Here is a 22,746-nt window from a genome sequence, read left to right as displayed (position 1 = left end):
TCTGTTGTTATAACTGGGTCTAACCTTGTTTATTGACAAGAAATACCATGCAAAAGTGTGTCATCTTACGTAATTCCGCTTGGAAAAAACATGTTCCTTGTTAATCAGTTAATGTTTAGCTATGCTTGAACTTCCTCTGTTATTAGCAGCTAAATCATACAAAAATCAGATGCTGCCAGTGCATCTGAGATGGTCTACATGTTGGAAACTGCATGGAAAAGTCACATCTGAAAATTTATAGGTGAAAAAATAAATGTTTTGTTGATTAAATTTAGAGTAGGTGCCCATTACAAGCACATTTTACCATTAGACAAAATCCCTGTAGTCCAACTTCCTTGTTTCCTGTTTGGACAAACTTTTTTATTTTTTCCTCTGTTACATCTCTTTGTATGATTATGGATTTAACAACAAAGTCTTGTTATTATAATTGCCAGATTAGTCAGATAGTCCATATGTCCATTAAGGCTGCTTGGTGGTGCTTTCACTTTTGACAACAGAACATTCACAAAGGTTTTGAATAAAAACGTACCATTTCTGTGCAAAAGAAAACTGTATGTGTGGGACATATCTTTGCCCACAGTGTGACCCACTCATTCAGTAAGTTAACTATCAGTAATGTCATGATCTTATGATGATAATGTGTCATTCCATTATAAGCTGTTTTCATGCAGTGTATTGTTGGTTACGCTTGTTTCTCACAGATGATTACTTATTCCAAGAAATCATTTTTCCTTCAAGGACCAGTGACTTTTGTAGAAAATCTGACAACCTCCAGGCTAAAACTCAACATAGTACCTAACTCCTAGACCAAAGGTAGTGAGGGACCATCTGACTTGTTATTAGTGCCCAGTTTTAAAGCCTGCAGCTTTGATGGTTTGGGGGTGCATCTGTAGAACTGGCAACCTGCACATCTGGAAATGCACCATCAACTTCATATCAATATCAAATACTTTCAGCAGTTTATTGTTATCTCATATAAAATATTATTTGCTATTATTTTGTCCACCTTTTAGATTATACTTATAATCTTTTACATTAATAGGACTTTCAAGGAGGAATTTACTGTAGACTTTCTGTTTTTTTTTTTTTTTACACTGCTTTGTTGTTATTGTCACTTCAGTGGGCCAAATTATCTGAATAATTTTTCCACCACATTGCTGCTTTTGGGGATAGATTATTATTTACTAGACGGAGTAGATGGTGGGGGGGGGGGGCTGTATATTGTATATTATATTGTATATTGCCACTATTCCATAAAGGAAATTATCTTTGAGGTTTTTCTGTTTAAAAAAATGGTGGACATGATAACCAGAAGGGGTGTGTGACTGATCAGATCGTAAATAGATTTTGAAAAACAGATGGCAAGACTCAGAACCTCAGGTTACCTCCTGTGCACGTTATTCTGGCAACGCCCCTGATCAGAGGCAGTCATATCATAGACGTAAGGGGATGAGAGCATAAAGAGAAAAGGCAAAAGAAAAGACAGGGAAGGAGGAGGTCTGTCTGAACTCCGCCCACGGTCTTGGATCATCTCGCATTCCTTCTTTACGGCCCCTCACGCTGTGGATAGAGAGAGAAAAAGAAAGAGAAACGCAAGACGGGCACTCGGAAGAAGGAGAAAGGCAGTAGCGCAACGACCATGGCATTATCCACAACGTCTCAGCATGAGATAGTGTCCGACCACAGAGCACTTCTGCCATCGTCGACCACAGCACGGAGCACGCAGACGCACAGTCGACAGACTCCTAATGATGAATGAGGAGTTGTACCTGGGCCGCGGACAAAATGAGGGTCATCTTCATCCAAAACGCCGGTTTCGTCGCAGCTTTTTCGCCTTTCTCGTGATGTTGGCAGTGTGTAGGACGACAGATGATGTGAACGAGATAGAATTAACCATAGACAGATTGCGCCAGTCAATTAAGGAGTGAGGAGAGCAGATTTTTTTCCTTTAATTGGATAGAGCTTGCAGTTTTATTGTAGCCAGTATCTTGGAATCGAAAGCATTCAGCTTTCGGCATGCTGACTGCTGTCGAAACCTGACTACGGCTATATTTTATTATATATTGGCACTATAATTATTCTTATGCAGCGATAGAGGAGCTTATTATGGAGTGATCATTTTAAACCAGTGTACTCCATTAGTATTGATTATATAGCGATAATAACATGAATAGGTGAGATCAAAGCCAATTGATCCACCAAGACAATCTGGAAATGTTAGTTTCCACATGTGATAACATCACTAGCGTTATTCCTTGTAATTTATTTATTTATTATTACTATTGTTAGGCCTATAAGTATTATTGTATCAGTTGTTTAAGTAGGTAGTTAAGAATATTTAACAGGGGGAAGGTAGTTTTAACACTTCCCTAGTGAAATGGAAACCGCTTATCTATCGCCCCACCGGGGGACCACCCGTTCAGAGTCCCAGAGGGGCCAAAACACGGTGGGCAAGCCGGCGACGGGCGCTCCCTCCCCTGCGCCTCCAGCTCCACCTCCACCTGCCGACAGCTCACCTGAGGAGACCCCAGCAGGCGGTGATGGACGGAGGAACTCTGGCGTGAAGAAACACCACCACAAGCACAACCTAAAACACCGCTACGAGCTGTTGGAGACGCTGGGAAGAGGCACGTATGGCAAAGTCAAGAAGGCCATCGAGCGGCACTCCGGCAGAGAGGTGAGACACTTAAGGGACGCTCTGAGCAGCTGTAAACATCTGTCATGGTTCTTTTAGTAAACCCTAGACGCTTGTTATACATGCACGCTTGTAGTAGCAGCCTGTTGCTCTCAGAGGCGTGTGCGCGTCCTTCCCTCCACTGGGAATTCCCCCCACGTTCAAAAAAAGGCCCATGGGGTCAGGGAGTTGTGCTGCACACGCCTTGTCCTGTGCAGGGCCTCACGACCGGATACAGGACTGCAAACCCGGCTGCTGACAGACCGATGCGACCATACAGTTAGCATCAGGATAAAAGTTACAAATAGTTTACGATAGAGAGACAACTTAAATCCGCAGTATAATGTTCTTTGCTAGACCTGAAAATTGATCAAGTGCTACGAGGGGGATGTATGCTCTCATCAGTTATTGATTTTATTTTGTGTGTTTATGTAAAGTTGACAGGTAAAAACACAAATCGCCATATTAATTTTAACAGCAACTTGCCTTTAGTTTCCAGCCGGTTTACACAATACACTACTTCATAAGTTTTGTTTGTGCTTTACTGTGTGGGTGCAAACCTGTTTTGTTTATTTATTTGAAGTGATAACATGTATGTGTCATTGTGAACCACCCTGTGATTGCATGCCCTTGCAGACCTGTGCATCTCTCCAAATATTTCTACATGTGGCAAAATGTGACCTTTGTGCCCACTCTGGCAGGGCATGTGGAAATTTCCATGAAACTCAGTACAGGTCAACAATGCACCCCCATGGTTTCATAGCTCCTGGCAAATAAATGCTAAAGGAGAGACAGAGGGGGGGGGGGCTCTTCTGACTTGTTCCACATGTAAAATATTGTGATCAGGTCAGACTTTATTTAGGCTTGCATAAAACTAAACATAAACATACATTGACTTTAAATGATTTTAACCACCCTTTTTTAACAAGAAAAATATTTGTCATAGGATCGTATAATATGTTCAAGTTTAACTACCAGATTTCCAAAACTATGAACACACAGATGTGTCTTTGTGTTCACCATTGAGCATAATATCCATTCTTAAAACAGAATGGTTTAGGACTTCTTATCAACTCACATGGTATATGTGTGACTGTACTATTGGGGAACTCCTTAGAGAAGCAGTGTCTGTACATTGAGTACAGATCATGACCACGTGTGTCTGGCACAGCGTTGCTAGTGTTTACTTGACCTTTGACCCAGAGGAAGTCCCTTGTGTCCATACACCAGATACAGCAGTGTGGTGAGACTGTTATGCAGTCATCTTGACTCCCTGCGCCTTTTCCTGGCTCATTCCACGAACCCAATCAGCGGAGCAGAGTGAGGAGATAAACTGAGCAAGTTATGTGTGTGATTGTGAGCATGCGTGTGGTGGAATTAACTGAAGGCAGTTGTAGAAGACTGACTAGATGTAGGCATATTTACTCTATCAGTGAAAGTAGAACTGAGTGATTGTTACAATCTGAATAGCCATATGTTGCAATGCTTGGCAGCTTAGCAGAAAACCAGTGTTATATGAAGTGCAAATTGATCACAGAGATCATAGAGTGTGTCATACTTGTGTGTATGTGTGTGCCTCTAGAAGATGAGAGACACAGAAAGACATTGTATGAGTTCCTGTGTATAATATGACATCTGGAGGGCTACAGTGAAAAGGTTATGGTGACAGCCAGGCCTAAAATGGACACTGACACATGAAAGGCCATCCACAGCAGGAAATGAGATAGGAGGGGAAGGTTAATATCCTGAAAAGAAAATCAGTTACAGGCAGGAGAAGACAATCAGTTAATAGAAATACAGGGAAGCCCATCACAATAACAAGAGAGGGACTGCCTCAGTTAAAGAGGATACAAAGTCATATTAATGTGAGCTTAAGGCACCAGATTACATCATTCTGCAACAATGGCTTCAATGGGGAGGAACACAAAAGGAGAAAACAGTGACATTCATCTGCTGTATGTGGTGGGGCTGATGAGGTATTATGATTTCTAGCTGTGTTTAGAGAGTAAAGTTCTCTGGAAAAGTGACAGGGCTTTTCCTCCCACACACTCTCTCTTTCTCCCCCTTCTAACTCTGACTCAGACACAGAGTTAACACAACAGATGATCATGATCTTTAAACAGTACAGAGGCTGGTCAGCTTGTGATGAATTCTTCATCTATTTTAATGGCCTGAGAAAACACTGAAAGATGTCAGGCTCCACTGAAGCGAAGCATGGCCTTTCACTTCAGACGAGCCCGTTTGAGAGCAAGAGTCGGACGAGCAGACAAGGCGACCCCATACCTGGCAGGAGCCAGCATGGGCAGCAGTGCAGCGCCTGTTTACTGTGAGTGACAGTAATAGGGATCCACTTAAGGGCAAGTGTAGCTGTATGAAGCAGCCCAGCCAGTTGGCAAGTGGCTGATCTACAGTCCTGTTTAATGATCCACATCGGGGTCTGAGACAAGGGAGACACACAGGAGATACCTGGCTTTGTTTCAAATCCAGTGTGGGAGAGCTAGCGCATTCAGTAAGTTAGCCTATAATAGCTGTTAAAGAGTGATAACCCCCTCTAGGTAAAGTAGATCATTTATAAATGATTCAGTTTCTGCCTAAATATTGAGGTTAAAAGCATAAGATTTTGGGTATCTTTTATGAATGTTACCACTGTGATAAAATGAAGGAACTCGTCAGTGTTTAGACCCAAACAAGTTTTACCAATTATGAACACAGCATGTGAATCCGCTGACTTGTTTATTATAGTATAATTTCTTTAAATTCGGCATAATCAAGGCATGCTCTGGAAGGGAGCTATTCCGGTTTGAGGTTATTTTTATTGATGTACACGGTAATTAGCTTGGCACTCGCTACCGCCTGTGGTTTCTGCTGCATGGAATCAAGTTGGGCTCCTCCAAAAGACTGCAGCTTAGCTAGGAGAGGACAAAAGTTTAAACTAACAGTATTCAGAGTGAGCAGACTCTGTACAGGCCTGATCAAAGGAAACTCAGAACTCAACCCAGAATGTTTAGGCTACAATTAGTGTGATGTGCTAGGCTGTGTACTCTCAATTGGTTTATTTAGAGAAGGCCACTAACCTCCCATTTATGAAGTGCATATGCTAGTGGTTTGAATGCATCTAGTTGCGGCTAGTGGCACTTCCATGAATATGAAAAATCAGCAAATCAAGTGTTGTTGGTAACTATCAAATCTTCTATAATAGGCTAATTTAGCAAATGAATCAGACTGAATCACTTCTTCAACCTCTGCTCACTCTCCTGATTTTTCCCATTAAAGCCCCAGCAGGGCAGCTTTTCAGACTCCTTCAGATGGAGACCTTTAACAGTTCCTAATCAAAATGACTAAAAATAAGAAGCTGTGTAGTTATTAGTGTCTTCTCAAGGACTTTTTGACAGGCATGGAAGCTATACTATAGGGGTTAGTAGGGACAATGTGAATTATGGAGCATCCCTCTTATTTCCACAGGGTTTCCACATCTTCTACCCCCAATTTTTTTCTATGCTCATGATCTTTATTGACTCTATGGATGAGAATATTTGTTTGTCATCATCTTTGATCCAGACAGACTTATCTGAGTAATATTTCAGTAGATTACCATGAAATCCTGTACAGACATTGTCTCCAGAGGGTTAGCACACTGACATCCTGTCACTTTTTCACGGGTGCCACCATGACGTTAACAGTTGTGGTTTTAAGAGAAATGAATCCAACACAATACAAACAGCGTTTTTCTCCATTTGAATTGAAAAGGAATGTGTTTTCTAACATTAAACCTCATTATAAAGTATATAAAAAGAGCAACTTTTGGTTCTTAAAGACATTACATGTCTTATCAGTGAGGCTCATTTAGTTCAGTCTAGCTGTTGTAGAGTTATTAAACACTAAGATATTTCCTCAAAACTGAGTGTTTTTGCAGAAATGATACCTTTTAAAGACAATAGCGTTGTCTTCATGAGTCAGCATTAGCATTTAGCACAAAAATAAGATGCTTAGCTAGCAAACAGCTTGCAATAAAACAGCTTGCTTGTATATGGACTAGTGAATGTGTGAAAAAGGACGACTTTGAAGACAACCAGTTATCTGTGGTTCTTATGTTGGTGGTTGCTAACCATCATGAATAACCATGTGAGTCTGTATACCATTGTTCTGATTAGACAAGGATTTGGGACACTTATTTGTCGCTCCAGCTGTAATGCTGATTAATATTTGTTAAAATGTCCAAATAAGGCTTAAGGCCTGTTTTTAATCACTTGGTTTTATATGATCACTGACCTTTTATTTTGGCACATGTTTTTATTGGGACTTACAGACATCACATGGTATGTAGTTGGTGCTGGGCAAAAGTTGTGTAAAAGGTAGAGTTCACTGATAAGATAACGTATGTGACTTAAGTATGTTGTATATCAAGCAGCTTCTTTTGGTCACTTTCTTTTCCAAACTAAAATATATTTATACTGCATGACAAAAAACGCGATTTTTAAAACACATAACATAATACATAACAGAAATGTCACTTTAAGTTGCTGTAAGTCACCTGATTTAAATGTTTTCTGTCTGTTTCCAGGTGGCTATCAAATCGATTCGGAAGGAGAAAATCAAGGATGAGCAGGACATGGTGCACATCCGCCGAGAAATTGAGATCATGTCATCACTCCGCCACCCACACATCATCTCAATATATGAAGGTGAGAATCTGGCGCTTACCTAGAAGTATACAGATGACAAATCAGACACTTGTTCAATTTGAATGCACATTAACGAAAACACACATGTCTAAAGTTCTCAGCTCATTCAACTCATGTAGCACTTATGGCCAAGCTGGAGGACTGTCATATTATGACATGCAGATGCCATAATAAGTCCCAGGCTACAACTGTAGGATGTTATTCATCTCCTCTGTCTGGCTGCCTGGGTCAGTAAAAGTCAGGATGGCTTTGACGGTGTGTGTCAGGATCTCTCTAGATATGTAGATGTGTATGTGTGTGAGCTTGTATGTGTTGAAAGTTTGAATTTATAACCAATGTGATATTCTAAGGGGTTGCTTCTCCCACATCTAAGAGGTCTCATCCTCTGTCTTCTCCAGTCTTGATCTCAGGGCCAGACATCTGCTGATACTTAGAGACAACTGCAGCTGGGAACCAGACTGTACTTGTGCACAAGTGTGTCTGTAGTCCTTGTATAAGTGTTAGTATATGAGCCTTTGTGCACATTTGTGTGTGTTTGTACATGTGTTTAAGTTAGGAGACACTAACTTAACCTCAGTCACCCAGGCTTCCACCCTGTCTGACTCCGGTCCAGGGCTATGCAGTGGGAGGAAAGCCATAAGCCTTCCCTAGAGCACCAGCAACATAATTCTACCTCAGGAAGTAACTCTAAATATCAAAGCCTTCAAGTCAGTCTCAGACAGCCTGCATATTAACTCTTTGAAACCTACTGTTTTTTGATGAGCCCTTTTGCATGACCTTAACAATCACAGGAGGAAAACATAGATTAGAATTAATCTTGATTGTAAAGACTGAACAATTCCCATTGAATTGGTGAAGTATTGCTTGCAGTTAATCATCACTTATAATATAGTCTGGCTCATGTGCTGGTAATTAAAGTCACAAAACACTGCAGTGTGTTGGCTTTATATGATTTGTGACTCGTTACTATTTTTAAGCTTGTGTCAACATAGCAACAATTTGGTGCCCTTTCCAGGATACTGACACGATTATAGCGGGACACATGCCACGGCTCAAACTGGCTCACCTTCAGTCCTTTGTTCAGTTTAAAGTCCCCAGATCGTTAACACCAGCGTATATAAACAAACATCACTATTTGTCATGGGAACGTGCCAGTAATCAGCTGGAGGGTCAAAGTGTTTTGTGAGGGAATGATTAAAAGAACACCCAGCTTTATAAACTCTGATGAGCCCAAATTGGGTTGCTTTGCGTGTCTTTATAAGCAGCCAGTTCCTCCAGCAGACTCAACCAGACTCATTGCTCTCACTCTTTGGTGTTTCTCCTCAAACCCAGCGTTTACTGTTGTGGCCTGGCCTCCACCCAGCTCTGCTTTAGCGATATATAGGAGGCCCAGAGATTTGTGTATCCGGCAACACCCTCTTCAACAGCCCCTGCTAACTGCCTTGTGTGAAGCAAAGCTGAACCAGATGTGTGCATCAAGTTTGATTTTTACCACTCCCTTGCATTTTGCATCAGTCAGCATGCTTGTGTGGGGCATTTAAAAAGCAGCTTTTGCTCTTTGCTTTTTAGGCGTCACTATTTATCTTAGTATCCTCCTTTCCAAATAAATTATCAACCCAAAGATTGCTCAAAATGCAAAAATGACTCAAGAAAATAAAATGTTTCTACCATGCTTGTGTATACAGAGACAGAAAGTTGCCCAAGAAAACTGAAAAATAGCTAAAGGGATTCTTGAGAAAAGCATTTAAACCTTTTTACACTTGATATATTTGCACATTTTTATGTCTGTGGCTAACAGCCACTCAAACTAGAATTTTTTTTCTTTCTTTTCATTCTATAAAACCACATTTAGTTGCTTTTTCATAATACATTTTGTATAAAATGAACAAAAATAGACAATGTGTGAGTTAGTAAGCTTTTCAGATGGTGCTGTGTAGATTTTTTTAACTTTAGACAGAGCCATCCTGTTTCCATATTTTGCTAAGCTAAGCTAAATGGTTGCTAGCCAAATTCAGTGAAGCTGTTTTAGCGATGTTATTGCTAGTTATAACAATTCATAAGGCAATGCTGGGAACTTTTAATTCTGTATATATTTATTACAAAAAAAAAAAAAAAACTTTAGAGATTTAACTTACTTTGTCATTGATTTGAAGCGGGAAATTTTAAAGTGAAATGTGTGCATTTTCTTGTCTTGTCAGGCAGCTTGTTTTTGTATGCTAGCGCACAATTTTGGGAACTTCCCTGTCGTACAGTCTGCATTATTTAAAACAGGAGTATGATTGGGGAAAACCAGCATCACCATCTGATTTGACGACATGATTTTGAGGAAATCCAGGTTAGGTTTAATCTTCAGATGTAGTTTTTTGTTTTGATCTGAGATGCTGATGTTGATTTCCTAAAACTGTATTCTGTACCTTAAAAACAAAAAAAGAAAAAGGGCGTAGCATAGATTGCAAGAAGGCCAAAACTTTCTTGAGCAATTAGCTGTTGTGTTAATAAGACCCAGTAACTCTAAATTATCCAATATAGAAGCATTTGAAAAAAAAAAATAGTAGTCTCCATTAGTTCCTTGCTCTAGTCTTCTGCTGCACTTTCCTCTTTTCTAATTTAGCAATAGCAGCTTTATCATCAGCACAAGCTATATGACAATAGGTCATAATTAGTCAGAAATGAGGGTTTGACCTGTGAACAAAGCCCAGTAAGTGACAGAGAGGCTGTAGTGGTCATAACCAGTGGACCATAACAAACCCAACTTATGTAAGCCAGGTAATTACTTCACCGCTAGTAATTAAAGGTAAATGGGAGTGCAAGCTGAGAATTGGCTCTCCAAGCACAAACCCATCGAGGATCAGTGTGAATGTCACCCCAGGTCACCACTATGTCCACCAATCAGTGGGCTGGATCTGCTCTGTCCTGCGGAATACTTGGCTTACATCCCGTCTGCTATTTCCCAAGCAGCCAGACAGTCACAATCAGGGAGCATTACTATCACTCAGCAACTGTGTGTTTTTGTAGAGGATTATATCTTTAAAAGGGCCCTGGGAGGGAAAGACAGGGGGGCTCTGAGGAAAGTAGTGTGACAGACTATGAAGGTGCTCACTCAAGGGTGTAGAAAATAGAGGCCCTCACCCCTGGTGACCCCGCTGTGTGGGAAAATCAACACGCTTGGTATGTAGCAACATAGCTGACTGTGCTGTTGTCAACTTCTCAGTTTTTCCATCATCTTTTTCTTCTTCTCTTTCTCTATACTTACCTACTGTCAGTCTCTTCATGCCAAGAAGTGTGTTGCCAAGCTACATTTACACATCAGAAAGGTTAAAAACATACATTGAATAATATGTTTGGTAAACTGCAGGTGGATAAAAATGCAGCTAATTATGGAGCTGTTATAAACTTCCTTTCAACATCAGAGGATGTGAAATAAGTCACCATTATAAGACAAGTGGTATCTTTTGATGCAAGGCAAATACCACACACACTCATCATCATTGCGTTAGTATTTTAACATCAATCAGTAAGTGAACAATCAAAGCCAGATGATATTCACATTACTTGGTTTCCTTCATGATTTATATACAGAAATAAAAAATACATTTGCCTAAATGTGAAAACATATAGTCTTATGTATTTAGTCATGAACTACCAAAGAAAAAAGCATGACATTGAAGAAGTATAAGCCCCAGACTGAATATGGTGGTTTGGAAAATTGGAGTGTGTTGTGAAAGTTGGCAACATGATGTGAAGTTGAAATATGATGTGTCCATTTTATATTTTGACCAACCTGTCTGTGGGGTTTACTAACTCTGTCTCCTTTCATGTAATGCTTACTTATACTCAGGTTGTTGGGGGGGTGTTCACTGTTCTGCACTTGTTCTGGTCCCTTAAGGGTGGGTTTGATTGAGTTAATAGCACCTCCCTGTGATGCTGTGTAGAAGCCAGACACATGAGGTGGGGTTCAGATGATGTAATCCTGGGAGAAGTGTAGAGATCTAATGTGCTGCTCTGGAATTTAGAATCCAGCTCTAAAACTAAAGGGGGCTGAACTGATTTACACTCCTTACTACAAGATAATGCCCTCTTTAGTCTTAAACGTGATAAAATGAAACTTGAAGGACTTTGGAAGTTGTCCTCCCATCCCTGTTGCAGTTAATGGATGTGCATTTAATGTAAATAAATATTAATGACTAATCATTTTCTTATCATTTGTCAGTGTTTGAAAACAAGGACAAGATTGTGATTGTGATGGAGTACGCCAGCAAAGGCGAGCTGTATGACTACATCAGCGAACGTCGGCGCCTGAGTGAACGAGAGACGCGACACTTCTTCAGACAGATAGTCTCTGCTGTGCACCACTGCCACAAGGTGAGCAAACACATCCCATAGCTTTGTATAGAAAAAAATGTATATTCATCTATTTACTGATCAAATTACATGTCTTTTTACATCTCTTACAAACATCCAGGCTCTGTTTTCCAGGTTTATTGTAATATAAACCATGCACCACACACAGTCAGCCATACAGCCAGTTAATCTGCAGGCCTTACACACCACGCTTTTCTTGGCACACTGGTGTTAAAGAGTCATCTGTTTCTGAGTGAAGAAGGAACACAGGCCAGTTTAATTCAGGTTTATGCTCTGATTACAACAAACAGGCCCCACTTTAATTCTATGCTCACACACTGATGAATACCCCTCTGGGCTTTTCCCTTGGGATTTAGCTGCGGCCACACCCATGTCAGCCCATGTTCCACACCTCACTAACTCAGATGAAAACCCCAAGGTTGTGGGGTTTGTTTGGATGGGCTCCTCTCTTGTCATACTCGTCCCAGCTGGAGATAGGAATGACATCATTCTCCTCAGATAGGAGAGTCCCAGACATCCACCAGTGATGAATCATCACCACCAAGCACAACCTCCTGCCGGGTGGGGTGGTGTGAGTCAGACACCACCCCACCCCACAACAAGCAAGCAACCACTTCTTCCCTGTATCCACCAATCAGAGTCATGTGAACATGTGCTCTGCACAAGACAATTACTTAAGTGAGATGCCATATGGAGCAGAGCATCCAGGCAGGGGGTTGATGGGTGAAGTCACTTCTCCACATCTGAGCAGAGCTTTCGCCTTTCTGTATGCCACATGTTAATTCCAAGATGTTTTTATTTTCATCTTTCAACACAGGCATTAAAAGCAGAGTTTTTATTTTTGTTTGTTTTTTTTTTTTTTAATTTGCTGTGAGAACATCATCCTTACATGGCTATAATTAGAGGCTCATGTTTATATGACACATGTGAGTTGATTTAAAAATAAAATCAGAGCAGCTGTGAACATAAAGACCCTAGAGGGGGCAAGACCAATTAAAGGCTACTTGACTAACAGACTGTCTTGATTTCCCCAGAGAGCCACAATCTTTGTCAGAATAAATCATTTGCAACACAATGGACTTTTCATGAATAATGAATTCATAGATCCATCAGTCAGTTTGTTTCCTTTCTTTCTAGAATGGAGTGGTGCACAGAGATTTGAAACTGGAAAATGTGCTACTGGATGAAAACTGTAATATTAAGGTGAGTTTGTCCCCTGGTCTGTTGATCTGGGAGGTCTTAACCTTGAAACTACAACATTTAACCTCTTTGTATGATCTATTGATGATCACATAGCTCATGAAATATGTTTGCATAGATTGCTGACTTTGGGCTGTCCAACCTCTACCATAAAGACAAGCTGCTGCAAACCTTCTGTGGTAGCCCGCTCTATGCTTCACCAGAGATTGTCAATGGAAGACCGTACCGTGGCCCAGAGGTGAGGCTCTGTGATCCAAACAATGATGTAGACTAAAATCAGTCTGTCTTGATGTAAGCTTAATAATTCATTGGCTGCTCCCCTTTGACATTAATGTTGGTTTGAACTGACGTGTTTCTCATGTTATAAAACATTCAGTTTTATTACCTCACAAGTTATTACAGTTATCATGCAGTCCATCCACAAAGTAGTGGGTAGGCTTCATCTTCAGCTTCTTTGATGGGATTAGTCCATAGTCAAAGGGAGGTCTCTCTTGAATCTTCACAGTGGATCAGCAAAGACGCTGTCTGGATCTCTCCCCTGTCGTGCCTTCCTACAGTGTTTGGGCCCTTTGAAGTGAGGAACTGGAGGGTGCTGTTTGCTCACTTTCTGTTGAGTCGAATGGTTTTAGAATGAGCCTCATGACCTCAAAGAGTACTCTTGGACAAAGTTAGCCTCTGACCAAATAGTTTTGGTTAAGCAATAAAAAAAAAATGTCATGCAGTGCATGAGTTGCAGAAAACACAGCTACATACAAAGGGAAAAAAAATTGCATTTTTAGATTTTCAAATGCAACCATTCAATTTTCTATGATTCACTATAATTTACTTGAGGGTGCTAAAAGCGACAGAAACCCGATTTCTATAGAACTGACAGAACCAGAGCTGGGGTGAGGCTGCAAATTACAGCAAATTCAAACAACAAAAATAGAGCACAACAATAGTGCGTGCTTGGCTCCCTCTCAAGAATTGACCAATAACAACTGAAGAAAGAAGCATTCTTGGTGTGGGTCCAGAGTCTTAAGGGAAGTACACCAGCTCTTTAACTGGCCTTATCTGATTTCCTCTTCCTAGACTGTCTTAGGGCTTTAGCTGCCCAAGTCAGAAGCACATTCCTCTGAACATCTATGATTTCTCTGTGATATACAGTCAGCAAAGCTTCTGTCAAATCCTCTCTATGACTCACATGAACTCCCACACTCACAGAAACAGGTCATGAGCCTTTATCCAGTGAATTGTCAGGGGCTCAGTATATCATGACTCTGCTATCTCCCCTGGTCTTAATACTCTCTTCCTCTTCCACCACCTCCCCCAGTGGCTCTTTACCACCTCATGCCTCAAAAAACAAAATCTTATGTAACTTCTTAGACTGCCACATTGCATTAGGTTGGTGTACGGAAAGTTCTTGTTTTTGCCTGACAGAGCAGGAAAAGGTGGGTGCAACTTATCTGCACGGAAATTAGACATTTCCCATTATATCACTGCCATTCATCGTCTTTTCTGAAGGACATTTGTCAGAAGGTCATAAACAAAAATTTGCTAGTATGATGTTTGTGTGAAAAATAATTGGATTGGTTTTCTAATGTCCAGCATAACTCAAAGCTCTGATCTAATGTTGAACTCATTGAGCTCATTCCACATTTTAATGCAATGAGTCCCCCCCCCCATTTCTCCTTAATTTCATAATATATGTGTTTGTCTTTTCAAAAGCAGAGTTTATTCTGGCTCAACAAATATATTTGTGACCAGGTTTTTGTTTTCACCAGGTTGACAGCTGGGCTCTTGGGGTGCTGCTGTATACCCTGGTCTATGGAACTATGCCATTTGATGGGGGAGACCACAAGAACCTTATTCGCCAGATTAGCAATGGCGAGTACAAAGAACCCACTCAGTCCTCAGGTAATATACCAACCTCTGCCTTTTCTTTTTTATGTTAAAATAGCAAACCCAATTCCATATACAAAATATAGAGGTGCTCTTATAGATTTGATATATTTGATATATTTTATATCTTTATTTTTTAGTTATTTATGTGTGCCTGTCATATTCATTTTTTCTTATTTATGTGTGCTTAAAGGTCCCATATTATGCAAAATTCACTTTCTAAAGGTTTTCTAAAAGTCATATGTGTCCTCATAGCCTGTGTATGAGGCCCAAAAATAAGAAAATTCTGTCTCCTCTCTCACTTGCTTGCTCCACGTTTTAGGGATTGTGTGTTTAAACGGGTGAGTCTGAGGTCTTTCCCTTTGTGACCTTACGAAGGGAAATAACCACTGCTCCCGGTAATGGAGGGACGTGGACAGGCACCACTCTTGAACATTTAAAGGTTCAGACACAGAAACAGTCCATTCTTATTAGAACTCACTGGAGCCACATTTGGAATGGCTGAAATTAAGGACCGAAGCCTGAATTTCAGGTAAAACGTTTTGAAAACAATGTTGTTGGACCAAATGAAATTGTTAAAAAAATGTATGATATGAGACCTTTAAACTAAGAGACTCCTCAAAATTTCATTGTGCTTGCACAGTGACAATAAAGACTGAATCTTACATTAAACAATGCAATGCTTATACTTAAACCATTATTTAGAATAGGGTTGAGGTTGTTTCATTGTACAGCTGAATCTGTAAAATAATATTTTTATGTCCATTATCTACACTAAATAAAGAAAAAGAATAACAGGAATTTTTAGTTAAATACAACAATCTTTTCTTAAAAATGTTAATATCGCTACATCATCCATGAGAGTTCCAGCATGTTTTTTTTTGTTGTTGTTGTTGTTGTTGTTTTTTTTTTTTCTTCTTCTTCTTTTTTTTTGGCATCCTGATGATCTCAGTTGGTGCTAAATCTGTCAAAGTCACTGAACATCTCTATTTGGGACTGCAGTGTGATATAATGTCTTCATTTTAATGTTAAAAAAAAAAACATAAGGAATCTCACAGATGGTTGTGTTTTCTGTCAGATGCCCGTGGACTGATCCGCTGGATGCTAATGGTGAACCCTGAGCGCCGAGCCACAGTGGAGGACATAGCCAATCACTGGTGGGTAAACTGGGGCTGGAAGAACAGTGTGTGCGACTGCGAGACTCAGCGTGACCATGGAGGCTCCCCCATGCTGGCCCGTTTCATCGACTGGCAGAACCGCACTGAGCCACGTGGTACTGGAGCCAAAGCTGCAGCCCAGCCCCAGATGCTGCGCCAAAGACCCAAAAAGTCCAAGAAGGAAAATGTCGAGGCGGGACAGCCCCACAGTGGAGTAGAGGACAAACCAGGTCTAAAGAGGCCCAAGGGCATCCTGAAGACCAGGGTTACTGAGGAGCAGCAGTCTGTTGGTCTTGAAGAAGTGGAGCTAGGTCAAGCAGTGCTGCCTCAACAAGCAGAAGATGGAGAGGAAGCCTCAAGCCCAGATCGAGAGGAAGAGGAGCCAACTCTGGGAGGTGGCTCTCCAGCCAAGATGGTGCCCTCTCTACCTAAGAAAGGCATCTTGAAGAACAACCAACAGCGGGAATCAGGGTACTACTCTTCCCCAGAGCGTAGTGAGTCCTCCGAGCTTCTAGGGGGTGCTAGTATGTCTCTGCTAGCCACATCCCCACCCAAAAGGCTGATGGGGAGAAAGGGCATCTTGAAGCGAAATGGCAAATACTCCACCTACAGTGGGCCACCCTCATCAGTTGCAGTGGCGGGAGTCCTCGGTGAGCCTCCTCCCCCTACTGATGCCGGTCTGTCCCGCAGTCAGAGTCGGCCCTCCAGTATAGTTGGGGAGGACAGCTGCGTACTATCCCTGTCGCCTAGCTCCCTCAGTGGGGCTGAGTGGCACCCCTCTACCACGCACCTTCGCCCAAACATCAGGGCTTGTGTCTCGGCTGAAAACCTGCTGCAGCTTGCCAACTTCAAGGGCTTTCAGGCAGCCCCACCTCTCCAGGGACCCAAGTTCAGCCTCGGCCCGAAAACAAAGGGTTCCCCAGGGGATAATGGCAGCTTCTCCTTGCTGGGGGATCTGGAGGACATGACTCAGGTGTACCAGCAAGCCCTGGACATCAGCAGCAACCTCAGCTAACAGACAGGTGGCATAGAGAGAAGAAGAGGGATTCAAACATGACTACATGCGTGTGTGTACGTGTGTTTGTGTGTGCACTGAAATTTATGTGTGGCATTAACGACCAGTGTGTCACTGGGATACACCTTTAGGAGGTTGTGGCTTTTCAAATAGGGTTGAAATCCTGATAGAAAAGTTAGAACTGTGCTCACACACATGCACACACAATTGCATGCAGTTAAATGCACTTCTCTGGCCAGAGGAAATTCAGTTAAGGTTTTTTGCGAACAGGAGAGAGCTGGCCACCCAGTCTGCTCTCTCAGCCTGCTGGGAGACTTTGCTATGTTCAACATGTTTACATATTCAGCAAGAAGGCAAGTTAGAATCACAAACGCAGCAACCAGAAGCTGGTTGGCTCTCCATGACCGCCACCCATTTTGAATAGGAGTTTACAAAAGCACCTTAAAAACTCACACAGAGCACATGCTTTTGTGATCTTTACTTTCTTTAAAACAAAGAAACAAACCAGGGTCTTGTTCCAAAAAAAAAAAAAAAGTTTATATATATATATACATATATATATATATATATATATATATATATATATATATATATATATATATATATGAAAACACCATTACTGATTATTTATTAATATTTTGTAGCATTAGTTTTAAGCGCAAAACTGGTGGGTACTGGCTGTTACTGGAAGAGTCCAAAGCTCCTTGTTTCCATCTCTTTGAGAGGAACTGACATATATAATTTATGTTTCTCAGCAATGAGCATACATATATAACTCATGTAACACATGCAGGTTAAAAAAATAACTTAAAAGCATATGTCCTATATAAGTGTATGATACTAGGGAATATGTAGGAAGTGCCTTTTTTGACTCAATACGAATTATGTATGTCATTTCCTTAAAGTGGAGGGAAAAGCCAGGCCAATCTGTCACCAGTTGTCCTTTTTATCATGTTGTTTGTGAATGTGGAGAAACCCAGGGCCTTCAAAGCATAGCTGACTAACTTGACTTGTTAAAGGGTTTAAAGGGCAATCTGTGAGTCAAGAGCAAGCAATGTCACCCCCCCTCATTCTGTTCTTTACACATGTACAATCACAAGCAGATATAACGGCACCTGCAGGCCACGTCGCGGAAAAGAGCCTCCTCTGTGTTCTTTGTCAATAAGTCCATAGTTTGGTTTTTCAGCTGTTTAGGCTTGGTTGAGCACACTTTTGTTGGCAGCACATTAGGGTCTGGAGGGGCTTACCTCTAGCGACTGGTGAAGGTACAGACACCATCTCACAGTCCTGGAATGTGCTCTGCTCTCTTAACCCCACTGTTTGTGAGAGATGCCGTTTTTATTTTATCATTCTGTTTTTCACCAAAGATGTGAGGTGTTTTCCATTGTTGGACTAGTTTTACCCACAGCTCTTGAAAAGAGCTAAGTAAGGTGGTTTGTTTCGGCTTGCTGATGACACAGCAAATTCCTCAGACAAAAGCTGGAGACATGTTGGTGTAAGAGATTTCTTATCAGCCCCAAAGCGACTCAGCACAGGTGGGACCTGCGGTCCGTGCTCAGCCTTCCAGCTGTGTATACTAGTTCATTATATCAACCAAGCTCAATTAGCCAGCTATTGTTTTCATTTGAGCGTGAGAAGGAGGCAGTGTGTAGAGATTTATAGCCAGAGGCAGAAGAAAAGTGTGTGAAAAGGAGATGCAGTGCAGAGATTAGAAAGGACCTGCCTGTGAAACACAGAAAAGGTCAAGGTGTTCGATTTGTTTTGGGAAGGATTTGTTATGTAGAATAGTGATAGTAAAGAAAGTGAATAGAGAAAGTAGATGGAAAGTTGTTGTGTTATACCAAAGATGGAATGAGGCTTTGAAATAATTTAGGGGAGTATGTAAGTCAGGGACTTAAGAAATCCCCATTGACCAACATTGTCAATGGGGATTTCTTCAACTTTGGAATCCCAGTTAGTAAATAACCTTATCCAAGTCCAATCCCAGCAATGGCTTTAGTTCCCATTTCTTTTATTTGATTTTTTTTTATACATGCTGAACCCTGTTTGTACAGCTTGCCTTGGGGGTCAGTGTGTGTTGGGTTGACTTTCAAACAGCAGCAAAAAATGAAAGAAAAGAAGGAAAAATAAAAACTGGAGAACAATGATTGGAATGATCAAATGATGTGGATGGAAAAAACATGCTGCAGATTAACCCTGAGGAAAAAAAATCACGTTGAATGTTTTTAGTGGTCAGCTCATGTGAAGGAAAGGTCCTGGGTACTGAGTCAAATAAAAGACCCACTGCGTATTATATTGCATTTTATTGCCTTTTTGTATTGCATTTTATTGTCAACTGGATTTACAGTGAGAAAATTATACTATGTTAGTATTTTGTTTTATTATGCTTCTGTTTTTGATTTTCCAAAATATAAGAAATTTTATATTGCTTTATGTATGGCAGAAAAATACTTCCTTCCTTGAAGTATAAGAATCTCTTTCTAAAAGCAGACTAATCCTGATGTGAAATTGGTTATATGTTAAATAATGAGCATTTTTGATACCTCTGAGGGGTCTGATCAACTTCAAATAGAAAAGTAAGCTAATAAAATCATTTGTACTGATTTCTCAACAGCTGACTCCTAAGAAAATTGTATTTTCTCATTTACCAAAGTATCCAAAAATGCTTTAACACCACCAAGAGAAAAGCAATGGAAAGAATCAGATGATGAAATTTTAACTCTGCCAAACTGGAAATATCTGATGCATATCTATTAGTTAGCAACGAGTTTAATCATAGGAAAACTTGACTGGATTTTTTTTTATTACAGTAATAATAAATTAGTATTATTATGTTATTTAAGTATTAATTTTGTTACAGCTCATTACTTTTGCTGGCTATTGCCACAGTTTTTGTTTAATTGTTTTTGTGGGCAATCCTGGACTACCAAGGTTTATTAAGTTGCGCTCCTTTGGTATCTTTCATGATTTTTCTTTTTTTTTTTTTTTTTATGATAATAAAAGTTATTATCAGTGTGTTTTTTTATACTTGTATTTATTGATCAAGCCATTTAAAATAATTGTCAAAATGCTCTGTGTTAATGCTTTGGCCTGCTTTGGGCTGTGTGTTTACAACATACTGCACACAAAACCATGTTTAAAAAAAGAGTGGTTTCATCTCAATAAAGAGGCAGTGCTCAAGTGTTTGTTGTTAGGAGTATGAAGTCAAGAAAAGTTCCTACAATTCTGTAAAAAAAAATTTAATTCATCAGTCAGGTCAACACAATGCCCTTGTAGTACTGTATCAACTCAAATAAATGGATCTTGAAAGTTTCATGTGTTTTTATTTTTTTGCTTTTGTCTCTTTGGTCATCTAATAATAAATCATATTTAAGACATTTGTCTTAAGCAGGCAAAGAAATACTTAAATTATGTATCTCTGTGCCTGCAAAGTTTTGACAAGCCAGACTCCTAAAGCTAATTTTAAAATAGGAAACTGATGCACGATTGCTTACTAAATGAACCTAGTCATTTAGTAAGTTATTTCTTTTTCTTATCCAGTCTTGGAATTGGGCACACAAGCAAAAGTCAAACTTGGACTGAGCCACAAATACTTTATCCACAGTTTTTCTTCCTGTTACAGTAACACGTGCCAAACCACCACTGGAGAGATGTCCTGATTTCTTTTCCTTTTTAAGAACGTGTGACCCAGAAGCCCTCATTGGTGCTTAAAAGAGGTCAGCAGTGGTGCACTGATTTCCGAATCAGTAAATTAAATTTATAGGGGTAAGTATAATGGTTAAGGTCAACTGCTAAAGAAGTGCAGGTCATTTTGGCACAGTTCCGAAGACTTTATTTTAATGTCACAGTCTGTTAAAAGTAGTTAGCTAGCCTGTCGAAAAGCAGGTCTACTAATGAAACTGGGCCTGTTTTGAAGGCTGAAATTAGCCAGTGTTTCCACACAGCCTCAGCTGCTGTAGTTAAAATGAAATTAACTTGATGGATGTTAAAGTGATACTGCACCCTAAATCTATTTTTCAAGCATTTAAAAGTCATTCCTTGCGAGTTTGAAAGGTGGCTGTAAAATAGTTCATCAGTTCTGGTCAGCTTCAATTTACAATAAATTCCAATAGTAACCATTTTTTTAAACAGAGGAAACATTAATCAAAACAGCCATTGGACTAATTCAAGTCATTTCTGCAGAATAGTCCTTTGCATGCCCTTTCGTGTGCTTATCTTGTAAAATATAATTATGCAGATATTTTACTTTGACTTCACCCCTTCACATTAAAGCTCATGTTAAAGCTTTGTCTAGCTCATTGAAAGCTACACGTCCATTTTGACAGTAATTTGAGGTCGTTTTGTTTCAAAGTCGCTTTTTTTTATTGATGTGTTAGTAAACTACAGTTTGAACAATCATTTCTTGACTCCCTTTCTATTTTGCCATTATGCTGCCATTTTGACTAAATGCATCTGAGACGAAGGCCCTTTTAAATTGCAAAACAGTAGGATTGAGCAATGCTGTGAATAAGGCAGATGCAAAATGTATGCAAACTAACAGACATGCAAGTTTGTGCTGCAGCCTTGTTCAAGAGGCATCTCACTGTGTGTAGATGGCTTTTGCTTTAGGCTATGGTTTCAGTTGTAGTTTGTGATTCTGCAATGAAATCTGTTTAACTTAATCTATTCTTTAACATTCTTTATTATATTCCCCTTTTTTGTCTGTTTATATGAAATGAAATTCAGGAAATTGCCACAAAAGTATGTATCACAAGAAGCTTGAGACCCATGTTTGTCACCTCTCTGACTCAGTACTTGACACTTAATTTACTTTAAAGTTTTCGTTCATTCTCAATAGTTGTTTGACTAGATTTAGGAACCCAAACCAACTGGTGAGGTTCAGAAAAATACTGTGGCTAGTCTACTCCATGTTACGTATCTCCTTTAGGTGGCAAATCCCATGAATAAACTTTGCTTTTCAGATCAAACGTGTCAGGTAGTTTATTTGCCATTTGTACATGTTTGTAGGAATTTTGTTCATGTTTTCATGCCTTTTTCACATGTTAGACTGAGATTGGGCTTGTCAGTGACATTCTGGAACTAAAAACAGGCCCCATAGTTGAAACTACAAATATTTCAGAGGAAAACTGAAAGCCTTAAGTTAAAGCCTGCAAAGAAAAGAACCTGTGGTTTCATTGGTATGATGTTGAATGACCCCTTTGCAATTCCAGTTTTGATTTTTTAAGAATGACCTCATGGAGAGCAAATTGAGCAAATTCAATCAGGCTTGAGCAGCTGATTTAATGATGGAAAATTTTTCAACTTAATGTGACAAAACATGCCAAAACCTACAGGTAGCAGTCTGCTAAAAAAGAAAAACAAATATAAAATGAATTCTAAGGGCAGTTGTGTGACAAAAGTGTTGATACAACATCTTCAGTGAATAACTGCTGGGTTTTGGAAACCAGCACACCTGCTGGTAATTAACTCAAAATGCAATTTTATGGTCATTAGAAAATGGACAGAGTCAAACACACAGCAGCAGACAATATGGGAGTCTGGCTAGATAGAAGAAACAACAGTGTCTGCTTTTAGGACTTGGACAGTCAATTGATCGTCGAGGGAGAACATTGCTGCTGCTGGATTAATGTGATCCACATTTTTGCAAAGGAGAGTGGGTGGATGGCTGGAAGTGCTGCAAGTTTTTCAGGGCTTTTGTACTGATGAGTAGGACAGCACCCTAGACGCGTGCTGGCCAAACAAAGGCTGCAGGCTTTGGAAGAAGATAACATTTAA

The 22,746-nt window shown here is 40.1% G+C and overlaps 1 protein-coding gene across 2 annotated transcripts; it reads left to right on the top strand.

Annotated features, from left to right (window-relative positions):
- Positions 1 to 1,478: 1,478 nt before the first annotated feature.
- nuak1b (NUAK family, SNF1-like kinase, 1b) lies at positions 1,479 to 17,507 on the top strand. Of its 2 annotated transcripts, none has more exons than XM_041997717.1 (7): positions 1,479 to 2,677; positions 7,236 to 7,356; positions 11,567 to 11,718; positions 12,856 to 12,921; positions 13,037 to 13,156; positions 14,682 to 14,814; positions 15,878 to 17,507. In XM_041997717.1, exons 1-7 carry the CDS (start codon positions 2,378 to 2,380, stop codon positions 16,969 to 16,971), a joined length of 1,986 nt encoding a protein of 661 aa, XP_041853651.1. In that variant the 5' UTR covers positions 1,479 to 2,377; the 3' UTR covers positions 16,972 to 17,507. The 2 variants fall into 2 exon arrangements, with proteins under 2 accessions (XP_041853651.1, XP_041853652.1); XM_041997718.1 differs by lacking the exon at positions 1,479 to 2,677 and adding an exon at positions 3,925 to 3,994.
- The last annotated feature ends 5,239 nt before the right edge of the window (positions 17,508 to 22,746 follow it).

This window comes from Melanotaenia boesemani, chromosome 10 (genome assembly GCF_017639745.1).
Source record: "Melanotaenia boesemani isolate fMelBoe1 chromosome 10, fMelBoe1.pri, whole genome shotgun sequence".
Classification (NCBI taxonomy): Eukaryota; Metazoa; Chordata; class Actinopteri; order Atheriniformes; family Melanotaeniidae; genus Melanotaenia; species Melanotaenia boesemani.
Note: the sequence above shows the minus strand (reverse complement) of the source record. Positions and strands in the feature narration are given on the sequence as shown.

What these genes read in the sequence shown, in the direction of transcription:
- nuak1b (XM_041997717.1), top strand. Translation starts at nt 2,378, where the DNA reads ATGGAAACCGCTTATCTATCGCCCCACCGGGGGACCACCCGTTCAGAG. An exon ending in CTGTGCACCACTGCCACAAG is followed by an intron (nt 11,719 to 12,855) that starts GTGAGCAAACAC and finishes CTTTCTTTCTAG; the next exon opens with AATGGAGTGGTGCACAGAGA. An exon ending in ATGAAAACTGTAATATTAAG is followed by an intron (nt 12,922 to 13,036) that starts GTGAGTTTGTCC and finishes ATGTTTGCATAG; the next exon opens with ATTGCTGACTTTGGGCTGTC.